The 22,608-nt window shown below is 34.3% G+C and overlaps 1 protein-coding gene and 1 long non-coding RNA gene across 2 annotated transcripts; one reads left to right on the plus strand and one right to left on the minus strand.

Annotated features, from left to right (window-relative positions):
- Positions 1-8,601: 8,601 nt before the first annotated feature.
- Positions 8,602-21,894, minus strand: LOC118751825. Its single transcript, XM_036486643.1, has 3 exons — positions 21,796-21,894; positions 14,152-14,938; positions 8,602-9,613 (listed from the first exon to the last, which is right to left on the minus strand). The coding sequence occupies exons 2-3, from the start codon at positions 14,930-14,932 to the stop codon at positions 8,790-8,792; spliced, it is 1,605 nt and encodes a 534-aa protein (XP_036342536.1). The 5' UTR covers positions 14,933-14,938; positions 21,796-21,894; the 3' UTR covers positions 8,602-8,789.
- LOC118751826 lies at positions 12,247-13,411 on the plus strand. Its single transcript, XR_004994600.1, has 3 exons — positions 12,247-12,441; positions 12,810-13,047; positions 13,109-13,411. It is a non-coding gene; the product is annotated as an uncharacterized LOC118751826 (long non-coding RNA).
- Positions 21,895-22,608: the final 714 nt, after the last annotated feature.

Here is a 22,608-nt window from a genome sequence, read left to right on the forward strand (position 1 = left end):
GCAAAAAATTTTTCATGCAAGTAATTGTGAATATTATATTTGAACAAGGTGTACACTTTCATTTGTCGCCTAGTGTATGTACGAGTATACACATTCAATTTTGTATATGCATAAATAAATAGAAGTAATGAAGTTATTTGAACTCTATAAACTTATCGATTTGATGATCATTTTGAACCATTATATTGGTTCAATAATAAATACATATGTACATATGGTTGTCGCAACCTACCGACATGTATTTCGTCCCGCTGAATCCGAATCTGAGATACATACGTTTGGTATAACCTGAAAATTTCGAGTAAATTGAGAATTGTTTGCCATTTTTCCCCCAATTTTCGCAACTAACTCGAAATTTAGGAGGTGTACGAGCCAAACGGACTTCAGATTCGGATTCAGTTTACAACAATAAAATGCACTAAACAATCATAAGTTTTAAACAGATAACCAGGCAAGTTGGAGCAACATCATAATTTAGTTAATTTAATTAAAAAAGTGGATATCAAACGACCTAAGATATATTCTGTTATTAACAAATTTTCGTTTAATTTTCGCCAGCGTAAATATAGTAGTCATGTCCTTAAATATCCTTGAAATTTCCTGATGAATTATTTTGAAAAAATATGTGTAAAAGGTATGTATACACTTATGAATATGGATGTGTATCTAATACATACCTCGGCTTCGTTCTTCTTTATAAAAAAAAAAAAAAACGCAAAAATAGTTTAACTTTCCGCCTATGAAGTCAAGTATACGCAACGGATACCTGTCTACGTTTCCCTTAATGAATAAAATAAGTAAAATGTGCTTTGTATGTACCTACTACATGTACGTGCGTACATATATCTGTATGAATATGTAAGAATATGATGATGTCTGTACGATTAACATATATATATTTTTTTTTTAATTTCCAGAACTTTTAAGGATACATTTCGCAAATAACATGATTATAATATACATATTTGTCCAAGCGACAAACATCTTTCGTTTAATTCCCATATTGGAAAATGCTGTCCCTTGAATCTTTCAAGTCCTTTAAAAAATTATATAGATGAGAAAATGAAAACGTGAGTATACAGCGTGACGATATAAAATAGTTTCACGTGCATATGAAATTATTTCTGTACAACAAATAGTTGATTTTTAGCGAACAGTGTGGATGATAATAACACGATAAGGATTTTCTAATGTCAAATACTCCATTTTGAGACGCATCTAATTATACACTTCAAAGCTAATTTAGTCACTTTACCAACAACCGACACATACACTGAAAAATTAACAAATTTATAATAAGAAAAATATGCGGGTCTCGGATCTCGAGTTTCCTCGACTCTCTACTCTACTACTTATTCCATCTGGCCCTTGGCTTTTTGTAATATTTAGGAGTAATATCTAAGGCACTCGTTACTTATTTCAGGGTAAAGTCTAAAGCGATTTCTACTAACTAATTAAATAAGTTATGACTGCACGCAAACATTTTCAATCCTAGGGATAAGCCAGCAGAAAACTGTGCCACGAATATATGAAAGTAAATATCAATTGAATAGAAAGAACATTTGCTTTTACGCTGTATGTCTGAAAAGTGTTAAAAGTGTCGTTTGTTACAGTATTGAGTTATTTTGTTGTGAAGAAGGCGAAATTACAACGTTTTTTATTTATCTCAAGGTGAGTGAAATGGATTTAAAAAGAAAAAAACTGTGAACAGTATTTAAAAGAATTGAAAGTGTTGAAAAGTTACGAAAATGATGCCAGATTACAGTGTTTTTTTTGTGCACCGATCAATCAAAAGTTAAGAAACTTGAAAGGCCACGCGTATTCTTGGGTTACTAACACGCTTATTAGGTTGTTATTGCTTGAGAATACACGTAGTTAACAAGTCTTCCTCCACAACACTTTTGACAACTACATAGATACATCTATGAGAACCTATGGATGTACATATCTCAGTGAAAAGTGAAGTGTATTGGATACATACTAAATATATGCGTGTGTGTGTGTGCGGAACTCAAAATCTAAGTGTGGTGAAAATAAACGGCCTCACGCATACAAATGATAAGAATACTTATAAGGAGTAAAAAGTGCTGATCTGAGTATGATCTGAGTATGATCTGAGCATATTTTATTTACATATTTATTGATAAAAACGCATTACAACTACAACTATTTTTTTGCAGTTTAATTTAGTTAATTTAGAATTGTTTGCTGTTAAGGCGTGTAATTTATTATAATAAAATCTAAAAACTTATCACAGTCACCGCTTAATCGATTTCTCTTTTCATTCTGATCATTTATGTATACATTTATCTATATCTATATCCTGTTACAAACAACCGTTATGTGAACAAAGTTAAAAATCGAATCGTAAAAACGGTTTCTTATTAAAAAAAAAAGTGTCCAAAACGGAACCGGTTAAAAATTAGCTGCAAATTAATGCACTGGGCGACAATTGCCACCGCCAATGACATCGCCGTGTAAAACTGGACGGTTGAAAGCATTGCTTGGGTATTGAGCTAGAACTAGTACTGTCGGCAAAAGGTCTAGTTCTACGCTAGTTCTGAGCTAGTGAGATTTTCTGCAGGGTCGTGCAGTTGAATGAAGCTTTCGCTGCCTTCTAAAGCAGAGCGGGAATGTATAGGCGAATATGCCCGCCGGGCAGGCGACGCCCAAGGCTGATTTATATGTACACATAAATATCTATATACTTTCTAAAAGGTATTTTTCTGTTACCAAACGCTATCTCCTTCAATATTTTATCAATGAATGATATCTCATTTTGAAGGGGAGCAGCTGACGTACCTGCGAAAAATAGTCACGTTGTTCAAATTTAGTTATTTATTAAGAAAGGGGGCTTTAAAAAAGCTGAAAGCACTGTATCCGCCCAATAGAGCGCCATATCCTCCATAATAATCCATCAAATTGAATGATTAAAAACATCATTTTGAAGGACAACTGGTTCAGGTAAAAAATAAAAACTTGTAATGCGATTGCCACCTGCTTAAAATCTTAGTTACTTAAATATATATCGAGTAAAAAATATTGCAACGCATTCATGACTCAAAAGCATTTAATAAATATACTCCGAAGTAATAATTTTGAAAAGGGTTGCCAGCTATTTAAAAATTTAAATCTCTATACATATTTATAAAACAAAGTTGCTTCAGTAATACCGAGCATACCGCTAGAATGGGTTGTCCTAGGTGAGCTATCTTTTTTGTTGTGTTTGTATCTGTCCAAGGAAATCCGAAAAAATTGTATAGGCAATTTTTTTATTTCTTTAATTTTGATCGTTGAGTGGTTGCCCAGGTTCAAAATGCTAAACAATTATGTAGGTTAGGTTAGGTTAGGTGATGGCATTAATTATTATAAAATTTTAAATGTAATTTTTTATCAGGTAGCAACTCCTTTAGAAAAAATAAAACCAGTTTTTACATCTACAGGCCAAGCGCTTTAATTTGACACCCCATTTTTGAAAATCGAGCGAGCGAGGTACAGATCTTTTATGAGGAACAAAAAATGCCTTCGCGTATTATATATATATATAAATGAGGTATTCAGAACGGTGTCGTAAGTGTCGTATTGTTGTATGTCGTAAAATTTTAACGCCTAAAAATATATTAAGGGGGTTTGCAAAGTACCATCGAAGTCATATTATGGATTTTCGCAGTGTTAAAAAAAGTTGGTTGTGGTTTCAACTTCCCTAAACATTTAAATGAGCTTTTAAAGTTTACGACGTACAAAAATACGACCCTTACGACACCGTTGTGAATACCACATTTATATATATATATGTATATATATAATGAAGAGAAGGATGTTATTCAAATTTATTTCGTTGACAACTGTGATATCGCAATGGATTACCGTTGGGCGATTAACTTTGCTATGAAACGCCGGATCATTGCAAAATTGCAAGCACTTCGTCACGGACACAACGCTTTGATTAGGTTTTTTTTTTAAATGGTAGTCGTTAAGTGAATAGTTGATGAAAGTGTTGTACCAAAATGTTCCAACGAAAAATTTATTATATTATTTATTTTAATGACTCTCAGGAAGGCTTTTCGGAAGGGCTTTTAACTCCTGAAATGCATCTACTGGGTAGTATGCATAATTCATAAGACTACTTGAATGTACAACCAAGCGGAGCAATAAAGTCTGATCTCCAATCGGAGTTATTTTATAAAATCGAATGCCATAACTATTTCTCATTTGCTCATTTTCTTCATATTAGGTTTGTTCCACAAGGTACTTGTAGATAAACTCGAGCAAAATTCAAACTGTCAGCGAATATCAAATAAACTATAAAACTTACTTGTGGAACGCGTATGTGTAACTCGAAGTAACTCGAAGTAGCTTGTGGAACAAACCTATAATCGAATATACTTCGTACGGAAGAAAATGACAGGCACTGTGAAGAAAAAAATTTCCAAAAATCAACGGTAAGTTCTAGCAACTCAAACTTACATTTTTTGGCACTAGAAATGAGTGGGCTATACGACTGCATACTCAGAAACCCCCCCCCCCCCCCCCCCGCCCCCCGTATTGTGAGTGTCGACTAGTAGTAGATAAACGACTATTATTCGATTATCGCTTTTACATGGTATTGTGAATGTCGATTTCTCCTTCAATAAGCGACTGTGAATAGTTTTTTAGTCGCTCATCCTTCTTCAGCTGTTTGAACGAGACAACGACGTTTAGAATACATATCATGGAAAAGCGGTAATCTAAACAATAGTCATTTATCTACTACAGTCGACACTCGCAATAGGGGTGAGGATGTTGCCATACGGGAAGGTGTGAAATTTTTTTCGAGAGAAGAAAACGCCCTAAGAAATCTAATAAAGAAGCTCGAAATTTACCAGACGCCATACGGGATCCGCCATATTGAATTTTGCAATTCCGACAGCGAATTCGCATAGCGACCCTGAAAGCCCCCTAATACGAAATTTCGAATTATTTCTTTAAAGCTTGGACTTTTGGCCGCACTGTGCAGCGGGCCAAATGAAGATTCTTCTACAAACGAAAAGTTTGCTGCGTATTTAAATTTTTCGTAATACCAATTGCAGATGTACACAACTACATACAAACACTACGCTAATACTCAGACAAATTTATTAATGAGATGCAAATAATTATCAATTGCTGGAAGAAAATCCAACCATGAAAATGTAATTGCTAAGAATATTTGAGCAAGAGAGGAGTAGTCTGAGTCAGAATGTCTTTATGACGGAGGTGGAATTCATTCCGATCGATTAAGCAGCTGTTCAAGTCACCCGAGCGAAATTTAAATCAGCACCGTAGCGAATATTAAAGATTTTATTTTGAAAAAAAAACAATGTATTTTGTATGTACTGTTTACTGTAGCACTCTAATGGTTTTAACAAAAGCAAATAGATCGGGTTTTATCAGTTGGAAACCGAGAATATTGTATGACGTTATGCACTGCACTACAAAGTTTATGAAGGTAAAAATCAGAGCTGTTAAATTTCCATTATGATTAGTAATCATTAGTGTTTTTGCAGTTTTTAATTTTAATGATTATTTTAATTTTCTTGCATAACCCAGCAATTGATAATTAATTATAAATAAAAAATCATCAAACATAATAGTGATTAATTGCCAATAAACAAATAATCAAATATGTGATTAGAAATAATCAAATAATCAAAATTAATCAAATTATTTGTTTTATTTATTTGATTATTTTGAATTGTTTGATTATTTCTAATTATATTATTTTTCCAAATAGATGAAGCAGTGTTTGGCAGGCAAATTTTTAAAAGTTAGTATTAAATAATAATAACAATAATAATAATAGCAATAGATTGGCGCTTACACATATGTTAGTGTTTGGCCGAGCTTCGCAAAATAACAAAAAACAAGATTAATTAATTAAAATATTGATGTTACTTACTTTTAATTTTCCCAATTTTTTTTATGATTTTATGTGAAGAAATAAGTTCCGGATTGATCTACAAAAGTCGTTGTAAAAATTAAAAAAAAATGGTATTCCCACTCTTATTTAAAATTTTTCAAGCTCATTTCGCAGACTGAAGATATTGTGGCAGAGAACAAGGATTTCTTTTCTAGAATAAGGGATTAAAATTGCACCTTTTAAGACCTATACAATTTTCGCATTAAACATATTGTGTTTTCGACCCACCCTAATGTGCATATATTAACTGCGCTGTAATGTATTATTCACAAGTTGAAATAAATCATAAAATTGAAAACAAAAAATAATCAAAATAATCAAAAATTATTATATTACCTACTCATGTAATTAAAAAAATCAAAACTAATTGAAAATACTCAAATCGTTATGTTAATCACACAATTAAAAAATTAAAAATAATTTAAAATAATCATATATAACAAAATAGTCAAGTAATTAAAATTAATTAATTAATTAACTTTTCTTTTAAGGAATTAATTATTAATCATTAAAAACGTGCAAATAATAGTATCATTAAATGGGTTTTCAAAAACAACATACTTTTAATTAATAACACTGGTCTACAAGGGTTTTGCGAATAAGACGGGACCTGGTGTTTCCGAACGGATTTTTCGTGCTGAACACGAATCTGGGGTCCAAAACTTCCCATCACGTCACGTTTTCGAGAAAAAAGGGGTGGAAACCCCTAAAAACAGCGTTTTTGGCCATTTTTGAAAAATTGTAGAGCTGAACCCTGACGTGCTACAAACTTTGTATATGTCAGAAATTAAAGGCTAAATCGTGCCCTTTCGAATGAGCCCTATGCCGAATTAATCGCATGCACCCTTAGATCAGGGGGTGTATTTGTGTCTAGGAGTCCAGGGAAAATTGATCGCAGAAAGAATTTCATCTTAAACGACCATATAAAATGAATGATGCTAAGGTCTTAACTACATTAAAAGTCGCTGATTACGAATCTGAAGTTAGATTTTAAAAATTCAAAATGGCGGATCCAATATGGCGGACTTAAAAATTTTTATTTAGCGAATTTCAGTTTATTTTTTATATCCACCATATTCGACCCGTCATCTTAAATTTTTAAAATCTAACTGCAGATTCGTAATCAGCGACTTTTAATATAGTTAAAACCTTGGCATTATTAATTTTCTATGATCGTTTAAGATTAAATTCTTTCTGTGATCAATTTTTCCTGCACCCCTAAACACAAATACACCCCCTGCTTTAAGGGTGCACGCGATCAATTCGGCATAGGGCTCATTCGAAAGGGCACGGTTTAGCCTTTAATTTCTGATATATGCAAAATTAGTACCACGTCAGGGTTCAGCTCTATAATTTTTCGAAAATGGCCAAAAACGCTGTTTTTAGGGGTTTCAACCCCTTTTTTCTCGAAAACGTGACGTGATGGGACATTTTTGACCCCGGATTCGTGTTCAGCACGAAAAATCCGTTCAGAAACACCAGGTCCCGTCTTATTCGCAGAAAAAAAGTTGAAATTTGTAGACCAGTGTAATCATTACGATTATCAATCATTATTTAACAGGTATAGTAATAACTATTCCAAGACAATGCGCATGCTCAGATTGCAACTAACTTTGGTTAATATTCGAATACAAAACGAGCTTCCGTCATCGCTTGTCAAATTTGGTTGGGAGACAAACCGATTTCGACGTTCATTTTCCCAGCTTGTTCCGGCAAACTTAAGCATACAAACTGGCAATGTGCAACGGTTACCACACATTTTTCGACCGATCCAAATCGTAAGTGTTTGTTTTGGTTCGCCTAACATGAGACGTCTGCATGAATCCATTCAAAACGATAACTAATATTCTAATTGAATGAATTCGATCGGCTTTGAATTTTATTGAATTTAAATGAATAGGTTTTGATATGAGTAGCGACACGGGAACGTTCAAACGTTGTAAGGCACACTGAATGAATTTGAATTACATTCAGGGCATTCATATAAACGCGTAACTGCCTCGTAACTGTGTAAACCTCGTAAATAAACCGGTTTTCCGTACAAAATTAAACAATTTTACGAGGTTTACGTGGATATGAGGCGGCTTTTACGCGTTTAGATGAATTGCCCTAATACTTTTTTTTATAAATATGAATATGTTTTAGAGCTTCCCACATACATGCCTACATACATACATACATATGTACATTTTTGTTACATGTAATCAACGTATGAAAAATCGAACCAATAAATATTAATTTGACAAATAGTCAACATGAAATGAGAATTTTAATAAGCTAAAAATATCTAAAAAAAAGTATGCAAGTATTGATTTAGAAATAAGTTCAAAACAAAGTCGACTTCTCTTTGCGCGAATTAAAATTTTCTCTTCATTATCCCACTATGCCAAAAGAAACCGATTTCAAATGGCGAAAATTTCGAGAATAGTTGAGCACGTTAATTTCTGATTTCTGAAAATTTGGCGCGTCTGACCACCCATATACCTTCTGTGAGACTTGTTTATATTGCACATATTCATACATACATATGTAAATCCGAATTAATCTATAAATGAGAGGGGAATAAAACGCCACCGGAATGTTACGAGTGCTGGATTGGAAAATATTATTTTAAGCAATTGTTTTCTTTCCTTAGTTTTTTTTTTAAATATTTATACAAATTAAACGCTAATAAAAATGTCTAATTGTACAAGCATTGTATAATTCATACACACTTATATATATACATACACAAATGAACTAAAATTGTATGTCTTCCATTTCGTATCTGTTTTGCTTAGCTAACACTTTCGTGAGCATAGAGTTTCACCAGTTTGCCATAAGTAGTTCACGTTTAGTTTATAGGGACTCCTTACTCTGGATCTATGGAAAACTCGCAGCAACTCGTTATAGGTGTCTCTTGAGGATCAAAATTGCTCGTAGTGTTTGAAAATGAATCGTGCCCCAGCTGTACCGCCATTGCCTGTGAACTGTCGGTCGAATTCAGACGACGAGTGCCTGGCTTCGTATTTTCTGAATGGCTTCTGACGTCGTTCTGATCGTCGGTAACGTCGACATTGTCCGTGGCTGCAGATGGCACTGGTGATGTGGATGTAAGTGAAACAACACTTGCTGCTGCTATTGGACTGAGACGTGTTCGTGCTGGATGCGTGTGTTGAGATGCGGCAAGCATATTTGGCGACGCTGCAGTTGTCTGCATGGATGCAGACGATGTCGCTTCGGCCACAGTAGTTGAGTTTGGCAAAAGCAAAGGCTGCGACACTACTGACGTGTTTAATATTGCCACCACCACCTCGTGCCCACGCTCAACGATTGGCGATAGTTCCACAAATGATGGTACGTTCGTGTTCATCTGTTCGGCTAAACTGTTCCCCTCTCCCTCTTCACACACCACGCTTGCACTCAAGTTTCTCGCTGGCAAATATTCGCCCTCTAAGTGTTGTTGAGTCGTTTCGGAGTCAACCGCATTTTCGAATGTTCCTCTTCCCAATGAATTGTCTGTGTTCTGTTTCTTTTCTTCGTTAAGTACAGGCTCTTTATTGACACCCTGGTTTGATTGGCTTTCTATGGAACTCGAAGGGGTTTTTTCATCATTTTTCGACATTGCTGCGTCGTTATTAATGTTTGCCTCATTTTTGTATGAACTTTCTTCCTCCGGATTTTCACATTTTGGAGCTGAAAACAAATAGAGTTTCGAAAAAAATAAATACACATCCTTAAGGGGTTACAACACAAAATCGTTTTCTTTATTTTGCTTAAAAAATTCCGCATATGTACTCTGAAGGTTATTTTAAGCAGTTTCCCGTGCCATAACTCAAAGTACTACAGCAGTTACCGCAGTTAGAAGTGGTAGAGTGGTAGAAAGGCGCTACATTTTTTCCATTTCTTTTTTCTTCCAGATCTATTGGATGACAGCGAATTTTGGATAATAAGGACGTTAAACTTCGATTGGTTCATAAAAACCATAATAACGAAGGAAACAAAGGCAGCTATTGAAAGAAGACAACCAAAAAAAAATCTTCCGATAGGGGCTATATTCTATGTGACGTATGTCAAAGTTCAAGTAACGGTGGCGACTTTTATGACTGCTATTTGATAGATGGGTTACATAGCTTGAGAAATAATATGTTTAAATACTCTTTTATCAAAGTTTTATACCACCAATACCCCTATGTGCGGTGATTGCAAACATACTGGCAGTTCCAAATCAGCCATGTCTGTATATTTCTGGTCTGGACCGCTGCGGACATTCAGGCCCAAACCAAAGCGATACCACCTAAACTTTTTGTTTTTGTTTTGTTTTTGGCTCATTCCACGGTAATCGATACCGAATGAAACGAAAATAAACTAAAGAATATGACTGTATTATTTCTAGTAAGTAAGAGTAAATAAATCTAACTTTCAAGACTGAAAGCCAAAATTCTGAAATTTATCTCAAAATCAGATATTTTTTTTTTAATTTAGGTTGTACCATTTACAAACCCATATGAGAGGTTAATTTTTTTTCAAAATTTACAAGACTGATTTTCGTAGTCGATTACCTTTTTTGCATTGTTTAAACCGTCAGTGGAGAGACAAATTCGTTAGCATTGTAACGGCGTAATTTTCAAATTTTTCGGGCAAATACTAAATATTTTATTATATATTGAAGCAAAGCATATTTTAATGTCACGCCCGTCACAAGATACACAAAGTAGTTATTTTTTTGAAGGAAAACACATCTTGGACAGTGTAAAAAAGCTGACGAAAGTAACGCTATGACACAGGGAAATATGTGCGAATTGCTTTTAAGTATTTATATGTTTTTATTTTCGAAAAAAGAACCAACCGATTATGTTGGTCACGCCCGTCACATGTCACACCCGTCACAATTTAAAGTTTGACAAACTTCAATAAATTCGGCCAGGGACTGCTACCGTTACTTATCAGCTAATCTGAAATGTGTCATATACTATCTGTTTGTGATCAGCGATGATAAAGCTAATCATAAAAAGATATGTTGCCCGAGGGATGGGAAAACTTAAGCTATGCTGTCACGGATAAAAAAAAAGTATCTGAAACGGTTTTCTCAGGTAACGGCCTCGGTTTGACAGGTAAAAGACTCATACTATTTAAAAATAAGGTACTTTACAATTACTAAGACATACAATGGAGAAGAAGAGTCCGATCAAGGATTATCTAGTCTTTAGTCCATTGTGTATATCTCGGAAACATACTACAAAATACTCGTTTTAAAGAATTTTCTATTACAGTTTAAGAATTAACGCTTAAAATGTGAGTTGAAATGTCACACCCGTCACCGTAGAATGAGCCTTTTGTATTTGTTCTACCCCAAACACATAAGGCTTTATAAGGACCAAAATGTTAAAATTCGATTCAACGTAGAATTTATCCGTCACTTCAATTTGTATGGCTTATGAATGGATTATTGTAGCTGATAGTTTTGCATTTTCCCGGAATTTACGGACAATTTAGCGCTACTTGGCTGAATTGAAAAATTTGGTATGCGCATTTGTGCCCTTACCGTGCGTTCTATTTTCGCGCTGACAAATCCGCACAGTAAAACCACTCCAGTCCAATCCTTTCACCAAGTTTTATATGCGACTTTTAACCTTTCTGCACAAATTGGGTCAAAAAGATCAAATTTTTTAAAGAAATCTATCCAGAGCTTACCTTAAAATCTTTCGCACTGCGATAAAACTTTTTAATGCCTCTGTTAAGTTTTTACAATGGCTTTCAAGCAAAAAAAAATATTTTAAAAAAAATTTTATGAATTTGTGTAGAAGGGTTAAAATAACTGAGAACAATTTCTCGTTGATTGTTAGCAAAACAAATTTTTCTACGCGCTTTTCTCACCAAATTCAGCAAAACAATATTTGAACGTATTAAAAATATAATGACTAAACCACAGAGAGAAAAAAAAACAGTTGCATCACAAGATACGAGGATAATTGCACAGCTGGAAATTATTTGGCTGAAATAAACTGTGTGGCATTGTGTTTGATATCGTTTTAAGATTTCAATTCTTTTAAAATATTATTATTTTACTAATGATGTCATATTGATTTGGTATGTTATTTATTAGGCTAATAACCAGCGTTTAAATAAATTTGATATTTTTCTTAATTTAGTTTTCATGGGTGGCTAAAAGTTTTGATAGCTGCTGGTTGAAATAAGCTGTGAGCCACTGTATGCGTCAGAAGCAAAATTATTTTTTACCAAATTTTCCGACCGTCCGGATGGTATAATCCCTTAATCTAACGACAATTGTGAATTGAATAAAATTAAATACTTTATACTCAAGAATGATAGAATACAAAGATTGCGCCGATAGGGGTGCAAAAATTTTTCGTTCTGCGCATCTACGTCATAATATAAAAGTTGTTGTTGGCGATCTGTCAAATCGCATACAATTTCGACGAAAAAAAGTAAATATAGCATACAATTTAGTTGAAATACTAAAATAAAACAATCTGGTGGCAATTTATTGAATCGAGAAGACGGTAAATTTATTTTGTGTTTCTTTTACATTATTTATATTATTAGGGCTATTCGCGATTCGGTGCATAAGAGCTGACAAATTTATGCAATTGCAGAAATATGCCATGGATTGTGAGCGACCTTTATTAAACTGTCATGGTAAAGCTTTTGCAAAACACTTTTTGTGCATCAGCTTTGGTTTTGTTTATGAATGCAATGCATAGCATATTTATGCTATGGATTTTCGGTATTGCAAATTTGCCAAGCCATGACAAATGCAAATGCGTGTATTTTGTTTGTGTATTGCAAATAATTTGCAATACAAATTTGCAATGCAATGATGCTAGGCCATTTGCACCGGATCGCGAATAGCCCTATTATTTTATTTCAGGTAGTGAGTAGGGCGTTCAAATAAAAATTGCATTCTGTGGCCACCGTTGCGCTGGCAAATGGAACGAGTAAGATTTCCAAATGAAATTGAAGCCACAGCAAATAGTGCATAGCTCCAAGGCTTGGAAACAAATATAGAAGCTATACGATGCCAGAAAGACTACAGAGAATCGAAGAGCGCTAACCAGGAAACAGCGTAAAAGGGCCAATTCGTTGAGCAAGGGCGTGCTCATAGCATGGTAAGTAGCATCTGCGACAATACATAACTTTTTACTAACTTCCAATGCGTACTTATTTCAGGAAATACAATGCAAACGGTGCCAACATAAAATTAAACTGCCAAGGCATAAGCAAGAAATTTTACCTGAAACTGTGACGCCTGCCCACAGCATCAAATAAGGATATCGTTCCAATGAAACCCAATATTAACGACGTATTTTGACGACGATGAACTCTTTGCGAACGCTCCGGGTTTTCATCACCGGGCTTGTAAATTGATGGCACGGGGCCTCGTTTCAACAATCTTCTTTTTGCATAACCTTAGAAATGTTTTAAACACTTTCATTAATATAAACACAATAAACGAAATAAATAAACATCCTACCCACTTCAAACTGCAGACTATTTTCAAAATCTTCACTTGCAAAGTGATGCATGCAAATATAGCAATTTTTAAATTGGAAATCCTTGCTTTGCCGGCAGAACTGGATCCACTTTTTCCTAAGTTCTGGATCTGAAGGAAAAGTAAACAAACTGCACTCTGCCGCCGTTTTTCCACATTTCGCAACTGCGCACTTCATTTTACAACGTTTTTATTTTATAACTTTAACAAAAATATCACAAATCAATACGTTTTCCTCGCAAACCAATACGTTTCCCTCGCAAACCAATACGCTTCCCACCAAAAATTTTATATTATGACGTCAACACTCGAACAGCTGATTAGTAAACAAGAGTAACGGACCTGCGCAAAGCGCAATCTCTTTATTCTATCATTCTTGCTTTATACTAAACTAAATATGGTTACTGTACTAATGTAACTTTTTTGGACAGCGAAAAAGATATTTTAGCGTCCACAAACGAGTGGCCCTGTACACAGAACATAGAGAATGGATCCCTAACCTAAACACTGCGAGTTACAAAATTGGCAACACTTATTCGCCTCTTACAGATCTATTCTGCACGTTACCGAAGATTTTGTAACTGGAAAATTGTATTACCAAAATATTTTTGCTACATAGTTCTTTCACCAGTGTGTATTTCGAACACCTCATAGATGTTGCAAAAAAAAAAAAAAACAAATGGAAAAAAAATATTAAAAAATTAAGTTCTAATGTATTCACCTGTTATTGTTGTTGATACCGGCTGTAGTTCTGCGGCAGTATTTGGCATAGCTTCTGTTGTCCGCGCGTCATTCAACGAAGAAGTTGCCACTGATGGGGGGGTTTGTGCAACATTTTCAGCGCCAGTTGCCGACCTCGTGTCTACATCGTCTGTGGCTGGCGGATTAAAAGAGATTGTTATGCCAATGGTTTGGCCGCTGCCACTACTGGTGTTGCTTCCCATTGCCATTGCCATTGCATTTGTTGAGCCATCTGCGTCTGCCACCTGTGTTATGGTAATATTGCCATCTATCGTTGTACCGCCGGTGCCACTTCCACTTCCAGCACCATCACCCGTTGCTGCTTCGCCTGCTGCTGAGGCGGCGGCTGCATCCAAATTGGCTGGATTTATTTGAATGGAACGCAAATTGATGCGTTGCAAATTGGCGATTTGTACGCGGACACGTGGCGCTCCCATCCAGCCACGTTGTAGAAGCGTGCGCCGCAAAGTGTCCACAGCTCCGACGCGTCGCTGCAGCAAGCCACCAACGAATGGTATTTGTCGCTGATTTCGTAGAGCATCAATGAGCTGCTGTTCTTGTTGTTGCTGCTGTTGCTGACGAGCCGGGCGACGAAATAGTCGACCCATTATAATTGCAGCTGGCCGCCCCTGGCCCTGCAGCTGCTGCTGCTGCCTCTGTTGGGGGCCATTCCCTGCCACATTCTGATTGTTTGTTATGATAAGTATTTGCGCTTGTTGAATAATGACAGGCAGCTCGTAACGATGGAAAAAGTAAAACATGGAGTGCTGCATGGAGTGTTGGGGAAGAGAGAAAGAGAGAGAATATGGACAATCAGATTGCGGGATATGGCAATATATGTAGAAGAACAGGCGAACACATTATGTATGTACATGGTTTACACGTGATATGTATCAAAAGCAGTCATAACTGCGCAGTTGGCACTCTTATCGCTATCTACTCATCGCTATAACTACCTCGGCACTGGAAGTCTTCATGCCAGTCCATGGTATACAATTTTTTTTAAAATTCCCTTAAATGTATTTTTAATAAGCTACATACATACATAAGGTGCATTCTTTTACAGCCGAGCTACAAAAGAACACTCGCTAAAATAACGAAATACATGCAAAGCAACAACACAAACTCGGCTATTTATTCGAGTTCAGCCAGCTCGGTTAAAAAAAAAAAAACGCAACCTTAAGGCCAGTGTAGTTAAGTGAAAAACTGCTTTATTGTGAATTGTTAATGGAAAAGTGATTGTGGAAATTTTTGCTCCCTTATATACACTGCCGGAACAAAGTATTGGCACAGCAAATTTTTTCACAATATATGCAACAATTTTTATTCTAATATTTTTCCGCCAATTTTTTTATAAAGGTATGGTTCATTCAACAACAAAAAACCTAAAAATATAATTCCTAAACTTTGTGCAAAACTCGCGAAAATTCAGCAAATTTTCATCAAAATTTTCAACTTTTTTGTCAGATCAGATAGATCTTTTTTGAGTATGCAGTTTTGCAGGCCATTAAATTCTAGTTAAAAAATGCAAGTTCGGAGTTAGTCAAAAATCGCGTTGATTTTTGAGAATTTTTTTTTTGTTGAAGGTGTTTTGCATTTTTTCCATATAAAGTATTTTCGAAAAAAAAAATTGAATGGAAGAGACTGCGTGAAAAAAATTGCCAAAAATCAACGGTAACTTGCACTTTATTATTATAAAATTGATTGTTCGTTCATTTTACTTTTCATCCTTTGAATGAGCTTATTGGCAAAGAAATAAAAAGGGTGAGAAAATACTTTTCCAATGATACCTCACAAGTCTAAATCAGAAGAGTTTATGTTCAGTTATTCAAGTTTTTCTTATACCAATCTTTGAAAAAAGTTAAAAAACAGCATCAAAAATCTCATCTTACGATTCCGTTCAAAATTTTTATTTTTTATTTAATATTTTTATGTAAACTTTTTAAGCTTAAACGGTTTTGTCATTTGAGGGGATTTTTTCAAAAAAAAATCTTTAAGAAACTATTTTTATTCATAAAAAACTCCATTTTTGGAGGTTTTTTCAAATCGGTCCAGCTCGCTTAAATCTTAAGATTTTTCCGAAATGTTTTGGTGGACGTCTTAAAATATAATAGATTTTATAATTCCAATGGAAAACCAGTACCGATTTTTTTTATATGGGGAGTGATGCAGCTTAATATATATGTAAGGAAAAAATTTTAGCTCCCATTTTTAGCCACAACGACTTTTTTAAGCTTTTTTTACATAAAGCGAAAATACATATATAAATAAACTTTTTTCCAAAAGAAAATATTTTATGTTACTACTCAAAACGATATCTATGTACTTTTAATTAAAAGAAAAGTTTTTCAAAATTCGATTTTGTGTGGGATTGAAAATGAGAACGTGTGAGCTAGGGCCAATTTCAATTTCAGAAAATTTAAATGGCTCTTAAGTTCCATTCTGGATTGTTATTTAAATGCCATTTAGCTTTCGTTGGGTTTCAGATCAACTTTCTTTAAATGTGCCAAACAAGTGGCAGCACTGTTGCTTGTTCCTTGAAATTGTTGTCGCATTAGTTTGTTTGTTTACAGTTTTGTGCTGAACATCTGATTGTTGTCGAGAACATTATCGAAAACCTACCAGAAAATCGAAAAATATACGTTTTTTGTGAAATCGGCAATTGCCATGATTTTAAACTTCACGGATTCTAACAATGGAACACCCCTCTAAAATAGTCTCATCGGAAATTAGATCGTTCCAGACCGATTCAGTTGAATCTGGTTCAAGGACACCACGAGTTATGAGTTGGTAGCTTTCTTGACAATTTTTTTTTTAACTTTTAATTATTCTTTTTGGTATAGAACAATTCTAGGGGGTGAGAGCATCAAAATTCCGAATTCACATGCATTTTGGACCACCCTAATGTACATATGGGTCAAAATCATGGATCCTTTCAGTTGCAAGTAGATTGTAGGTGCAAAATTGCAGTCAGTTTACAATTTGATCTCATTTTGCCGATTGATATAATTTGCAGTCCACGACAGATTTAATAGGCTAACTCAAATGCATTTTTATTTTTATTTTATTTCATCCGAAATAGCCGATAAGTCGTTCCGGGATTACTATTTATTCGATTACTATTTTCCTTTCTGGGCGCCTTCTCTATCGTGTACTGGGACCCACTGCAAGGAGGGGCTCCAGTCCTATCGGTGTCGACACAGCAGACGACAGTCTGGCTAGCTGATCAGCTTCTTCATTTCCTTCGACTCCCGTATGCCCTGGTGGTACCCATCTTAGATGGATGGTATCTATTGTTCGCAGCAAGGGCATTCGGTTTCTCGATGCACTACAGGGCCAAAGAGGATTTCACCTCGAAGCATGATACAAAACGAAGGAAGGCCGTTTAAATTTGATTGTAGTAGTTAGTTAGTGCATTTGATGCCACGAGTATGGTCATTAATGACTACATAATTTTTGAATTTTTGAATTTTGGATTTTGTTTGCGAGTGTTGCAACGCCTTTGGCAATAAAAACTTGCGCTTCAACAGAGCAGACATTTTTTATTTGCAATAGCCAACTTTATTGCAATTGGTCTTTAACAACGTGCAGGCTCCGAATAAAATCGATAGCCAGCCACGTGAGCGAGCGCCAGCGCACCTGCACCGTTATCCACAATGACATCAACCAACCAACTAATAACCAATGTGGATACAAGAGTACTTACATACGCGTGTATACATGTATGTATGTGTATGTACTTATGTATGTATGTTATATAGATAGTACATACCTAGAGGAATGCACGTGACCGACACAGTTACGGTGGCACACTGTTCTAGCCAAATGCTGATGCCAAATTAATTTTAGCATAAAATTTACGGGAATACTAGATACATAACTGTGCAATGCGAAATTTGATGCAAACACCTTTTTGCATACACAAAATATTTGATCACAAAGCGGCAAGGTGCAAGGTATCATAAAAAAGCTTAAACACTTAAAGAGACGAAATATAGAAATTGGAATATTTCCCCCATATATTTTTCGCTATTTTTCTGCAATTTCGCCAATTTCTTTAAATTTTCTTGCCGTACACTTCCTGACGGGTAACAAACCACAAACAAAAATATTTTATTACTTAGTGGACTTTTTTCGCTCACATTTTTTAACCTGGCTAAAAAAAAAAGATTTTGTTAGTTTAAGGGCCGATTTCATAATAAAGTTAAAGAATATTTTAAAATTTAAAGAATGCTTTATTTTGCTGATCGCGGTCATAAAGCCACTTTAAAGATAACGGTGCCCATAAAGGCTTTTTAGTTAAATAACCAAAATGGAAATTTGACTGACGTATAACGGTAAGAAAACAAAAGTATGTAATTTTCGTAGTATAATTACATATTTAACACAATCAGCTAATGCAATTTTACTTAGATCAGCATAACCAACTTTGTTATTTCCATTTAAATGAACATTTTGTTATAATTCAGTTGCCATTGCATTATTAAAAACACTTCTTGTTTAAAGTATATTCAAATGACACTTTAACCAAAAGGAAACTTTTGCAAAAAGAACTTAAAAGTGTTTCATTATGAAAGAATTTTAAAACATTAAAAAACAAAGCAACTGCTACGGGGATCATTAAAATGGAGTGGCTTGAGAGCGAAGCGAATAAAGCTTCGTTGCACTCTTTCAAGTCTAGAGCAATGAGTTGAGTAAATTGGTTTCCCGACTAAAGAGGCGTATTCCAGCTTTGAATGAGCTAGAGAGTTATGTTTACAGAATTTTTTGGGCGTAGGGATCTTTGAAATCTCTACCGTGGCGCCGCAGAAAAGCAAGGTTAGAGTAAGCTTTAGGAATGGTATAGCTAATGTGGTTAATGAAGGTAAATCCCGAACTAAAAATTATTCCTAGGTCCTTAAAGATGCTCGTAAACGATGAGAGTAAATAGGAAAATGAATAGGAATTCACTCTCATTCTCCCCGTCTAACAAGTAATGAGAGTGGGTATCACGGTGTCCAGATTGTTTTTAAAAAAAAGCGCAATTGTTAAATCAAATCTTTTATTTTAAAAATGAGTTCTTGTTATAATATAGTTTTTAAAACTAAAAACGAATATAACACCTTCTGAGGGTAATAAAAAATAATATAATAGTGATGTACAGACAATTTTCTTTAAAAATACGCATACTTTTTAAAAATATTTGTTTCAACACACTTCTCAACAGGACTACGCAATTATTAAATTTATTATAATTCATATTAATTGATTAATCGCACAATCCGCTTTTAAGAGGTCGGCACTAAAACTTAAATAAAAACCTATAAGACGAGATGAGCTATTTCCACAATTTCTTCAAAATCGCCTAGTGTCTGAATCATTTACATTTCTGTTGTTGTCACATATTGAGCTATTCAACCTTCATAACAGACCGTTTGATATTGGAAATGTTTTGCAGCAGAAACTATTAGCCTTCATATAACAATTTATTCGAACTATTGAATTAAGGCTTTTCAACCTCATCCTATTTCGAATCTTAGTTTTTGTTGAATTCGTTACGGAAAATACGCGCTCAACAAAGCAGGTGAGTGCGACAAGGATAATAATATGAATTTACTTATATTTCCAAAGATTTTATTGCCTGTTAGGGTTTTCACTCCGCAATCAATTATCCAAAATTATTCAGAGTCGGATGGAATGGTTCTGAGAAAAGTTATTCCATGGGAAAGTTAAAAGATTTAAACTGCTTTTCTTTCCTTCAAAGTCAATAGTGAATAGTGGCAGGTCCTGAAACTCGCCCTCTTGTGATTCACACACTTTTCGGGTGACAAAATCAGAGCTTTTTTAAATGTATTTAATTGACTAGGTAATCGTTTCAAAAGTTCTTGGATAAGGGTGATTAAACATTTTTGACAGTCTAAAAGACGCAGTTCATTAGCCTCTTCTGTAAAATTATCGTGGAAAACTAAGTTTTTTATATACATATTTAAAATTGGAAAAAATTTATTTGAAGGGTAAAAATCGCCAAAAATCGCCTATGGCGATTTCCTAAATTTTTACGCGCGAATATCCAAGAAAAATCGCCATATCTGGACACTCTGATCGCTATTCGTTCTTAACGTGGAGTTCTCATAAGTTCTCAGCACTGGAATATTCTCACCCATGTAACAAGTGTTTTTGACAGTTTTCGTACACTCTCACTCATATTCTCAGCTCTCATATGGGTATTTCCATACGTCGCATACGTCGCAGTCGTACGTTTCAATGCGATACAAAAAAGGAATACAATTTGTTTTCTTTCACTTTTTTGGGCCATTGTATAGCACATAATTAGCTCTATATTTAACCGAAAAATGAAAACAATGGTCCTGAAATATAAGCATTTAAGGAGAGTGTCGTTACGTGGCAAAAAATGGAAGTAGATTTTTTCTTTTCTTACAAAATCGCAAAACTCTGCGAATTGTGGACGGCTATTTTCATGAAACTTATTTTAATATGATTTGGAGCAATTCTAGTTGTTTTTAGAGTTTTTTGAATTAATGCAACTTGTTTCAATTTTCTTTTACAACCACAAGTGTGAAACGTCACGTGACATAAATTTCCATCGTTATATTTTTGTTAATATTGCTTTCTATTTTGACTTCAGCGCCAATTCAGGGTGAATTTGTTGGAAATCTATGACTTATTATGTTTCAACTACATACGCCAAATTCGAACGAAATTGGACCATAAATACGATTTTTCGAAATATCTCAACCTGGGCGCCATCTAGGAAGACCATTTTACGCAAACTCGATTCTACTTACATAGCCAGTATATATTTTGAAAAGCAGACACAAATCGGCCCGTAAATACGTTAGATATAAGATTTTTATTTTTGTTTGTCGTGGTGGACCTTCCGATGGAAACACCCATATGCTACGCGTTACATGTTTGTGCAAATTTTCGGAAGATATTTTGTTTTTTCGTTCATTCCGCGAGATACTTAAATTTTTCGCATAGTACAAATTTTGATACTTTTAAAATTGGATCGAAAATATTGAATCGAAAGAAAACTGCTTTAAACGAGCTGTCGTATTAAAAAATAAATGATATTAAAAATAAAATGTTATTTATTCATGAAAAAAAAAAACAATTTTTTTGACCACATACATATGTAAATCTTAATATTTCTCCCTGATATTTTGGTGGAAGTCTTAAAATATAATAGATTTTATGATTTCAGTGGAAAAACAGTACCATTTTTTTTTTTTTTTTTATATGGCGAGTGATGCAGTCTAATGTACATATGTACATATGTATGTACAAAATACTCGTATGCGACTTTTTCATGGCTGCGAGAAAATTTAAAAATCGCAGATCAAATTTTTCATAAACCGATCTCGGGCTCAAATATAATCAATCATTAACAACAAACATATCGAGCACTAACCGCCAAAATAACGTAAGCGACATTTTTTCAAAATTTTCTTTTTGATGCAGAAATATTCCTAGAGCATCAAGATGCATTTCTGCGTCAAAAATTAAATTTTGAAAAATATGTCGCTTACGTTATTTTGGCGGTTAGGGCTCGATATGTATATCAGCTCATTGCGATTCATAGATATACATACATAAATATATGTATAAGTGTAACGGTACTTACCTGTATGAATAACCAAGAGGATACTAATGCCAAACTTCGGTTTTGTCCACTGAAGCGGTAATGATAAGCGTAGAATGCAAAATGGTACAAATAAAAGAATCTGAAAAGAAAAATCAAAAAATACATAAATATGTAAATGTAGGAAATGGTAACGACGATTACAATAAGGCCGAAAATCGTGAAACTACGTTAATAGTTTTTCTCTCTGACGCCAAGATTTTTCTTAAAAGGACTTTGAAATTTTAAGGACATGATTAATTAATTTTTATTTTTTTTTTTATTTGGTACAATTCTATTAGAAAATTCGGTAGAATCAAAAATTTGTTGGTGCATAAGGACGGAAAAAAGTCCATTTAAAATTTTATTCTTGAATATCCTTGAATATTTGCAATAAAGTTAGAAAAAAAAAAATATGTTAAGGACTAATAAACACACGAGCACATTCTCGAATTTTACCCTTGCAACTTTGTTAGCTAAAAAAAAAATTTATTAATTAAAAGGACTTTTTCAATAGCTATTCCTCATTGTGAAACAAAAAGCTTATTTTTTTCAAAATCTATAGAATGTTCTCTTTCATTTGGTATCCATATCATATGTATATATGTATGTATAACACATTGCACTGATTTTTAATAAATAATTTTTTTGATGAATTAAAGTCTTTTGAAAAAATCCTGACATCAGAGAGAAGAAAAGTAAAAACGCGGTTCATAGCTTCGTGAGTGTATTGATTGTTTCTTATATTTTGAAATTTTGCAGTTTTTGTCGCACGGTTTAATTAAACATATCCGAATCATATAAATTTGTTTGCCT

This window comes from Rhagoletis pomonella, unplaced genomic scaffold (genome assembly GCF_013731165.1).
Source record: "Rhagoletis pomonella isolate Grant_MI unplaced genomic scaffold, Rhpom_1.0 Rhpom_scaffold_01021, whole genome shotgun sequence".
NCBI classification, from domain to species: domain Eukaryota; kingdom Metazoa; phylum Arthropoda; class Insecta; order Diptera; family Tephritidae; genus Rhagoletis; species Rhagoletis pomonella.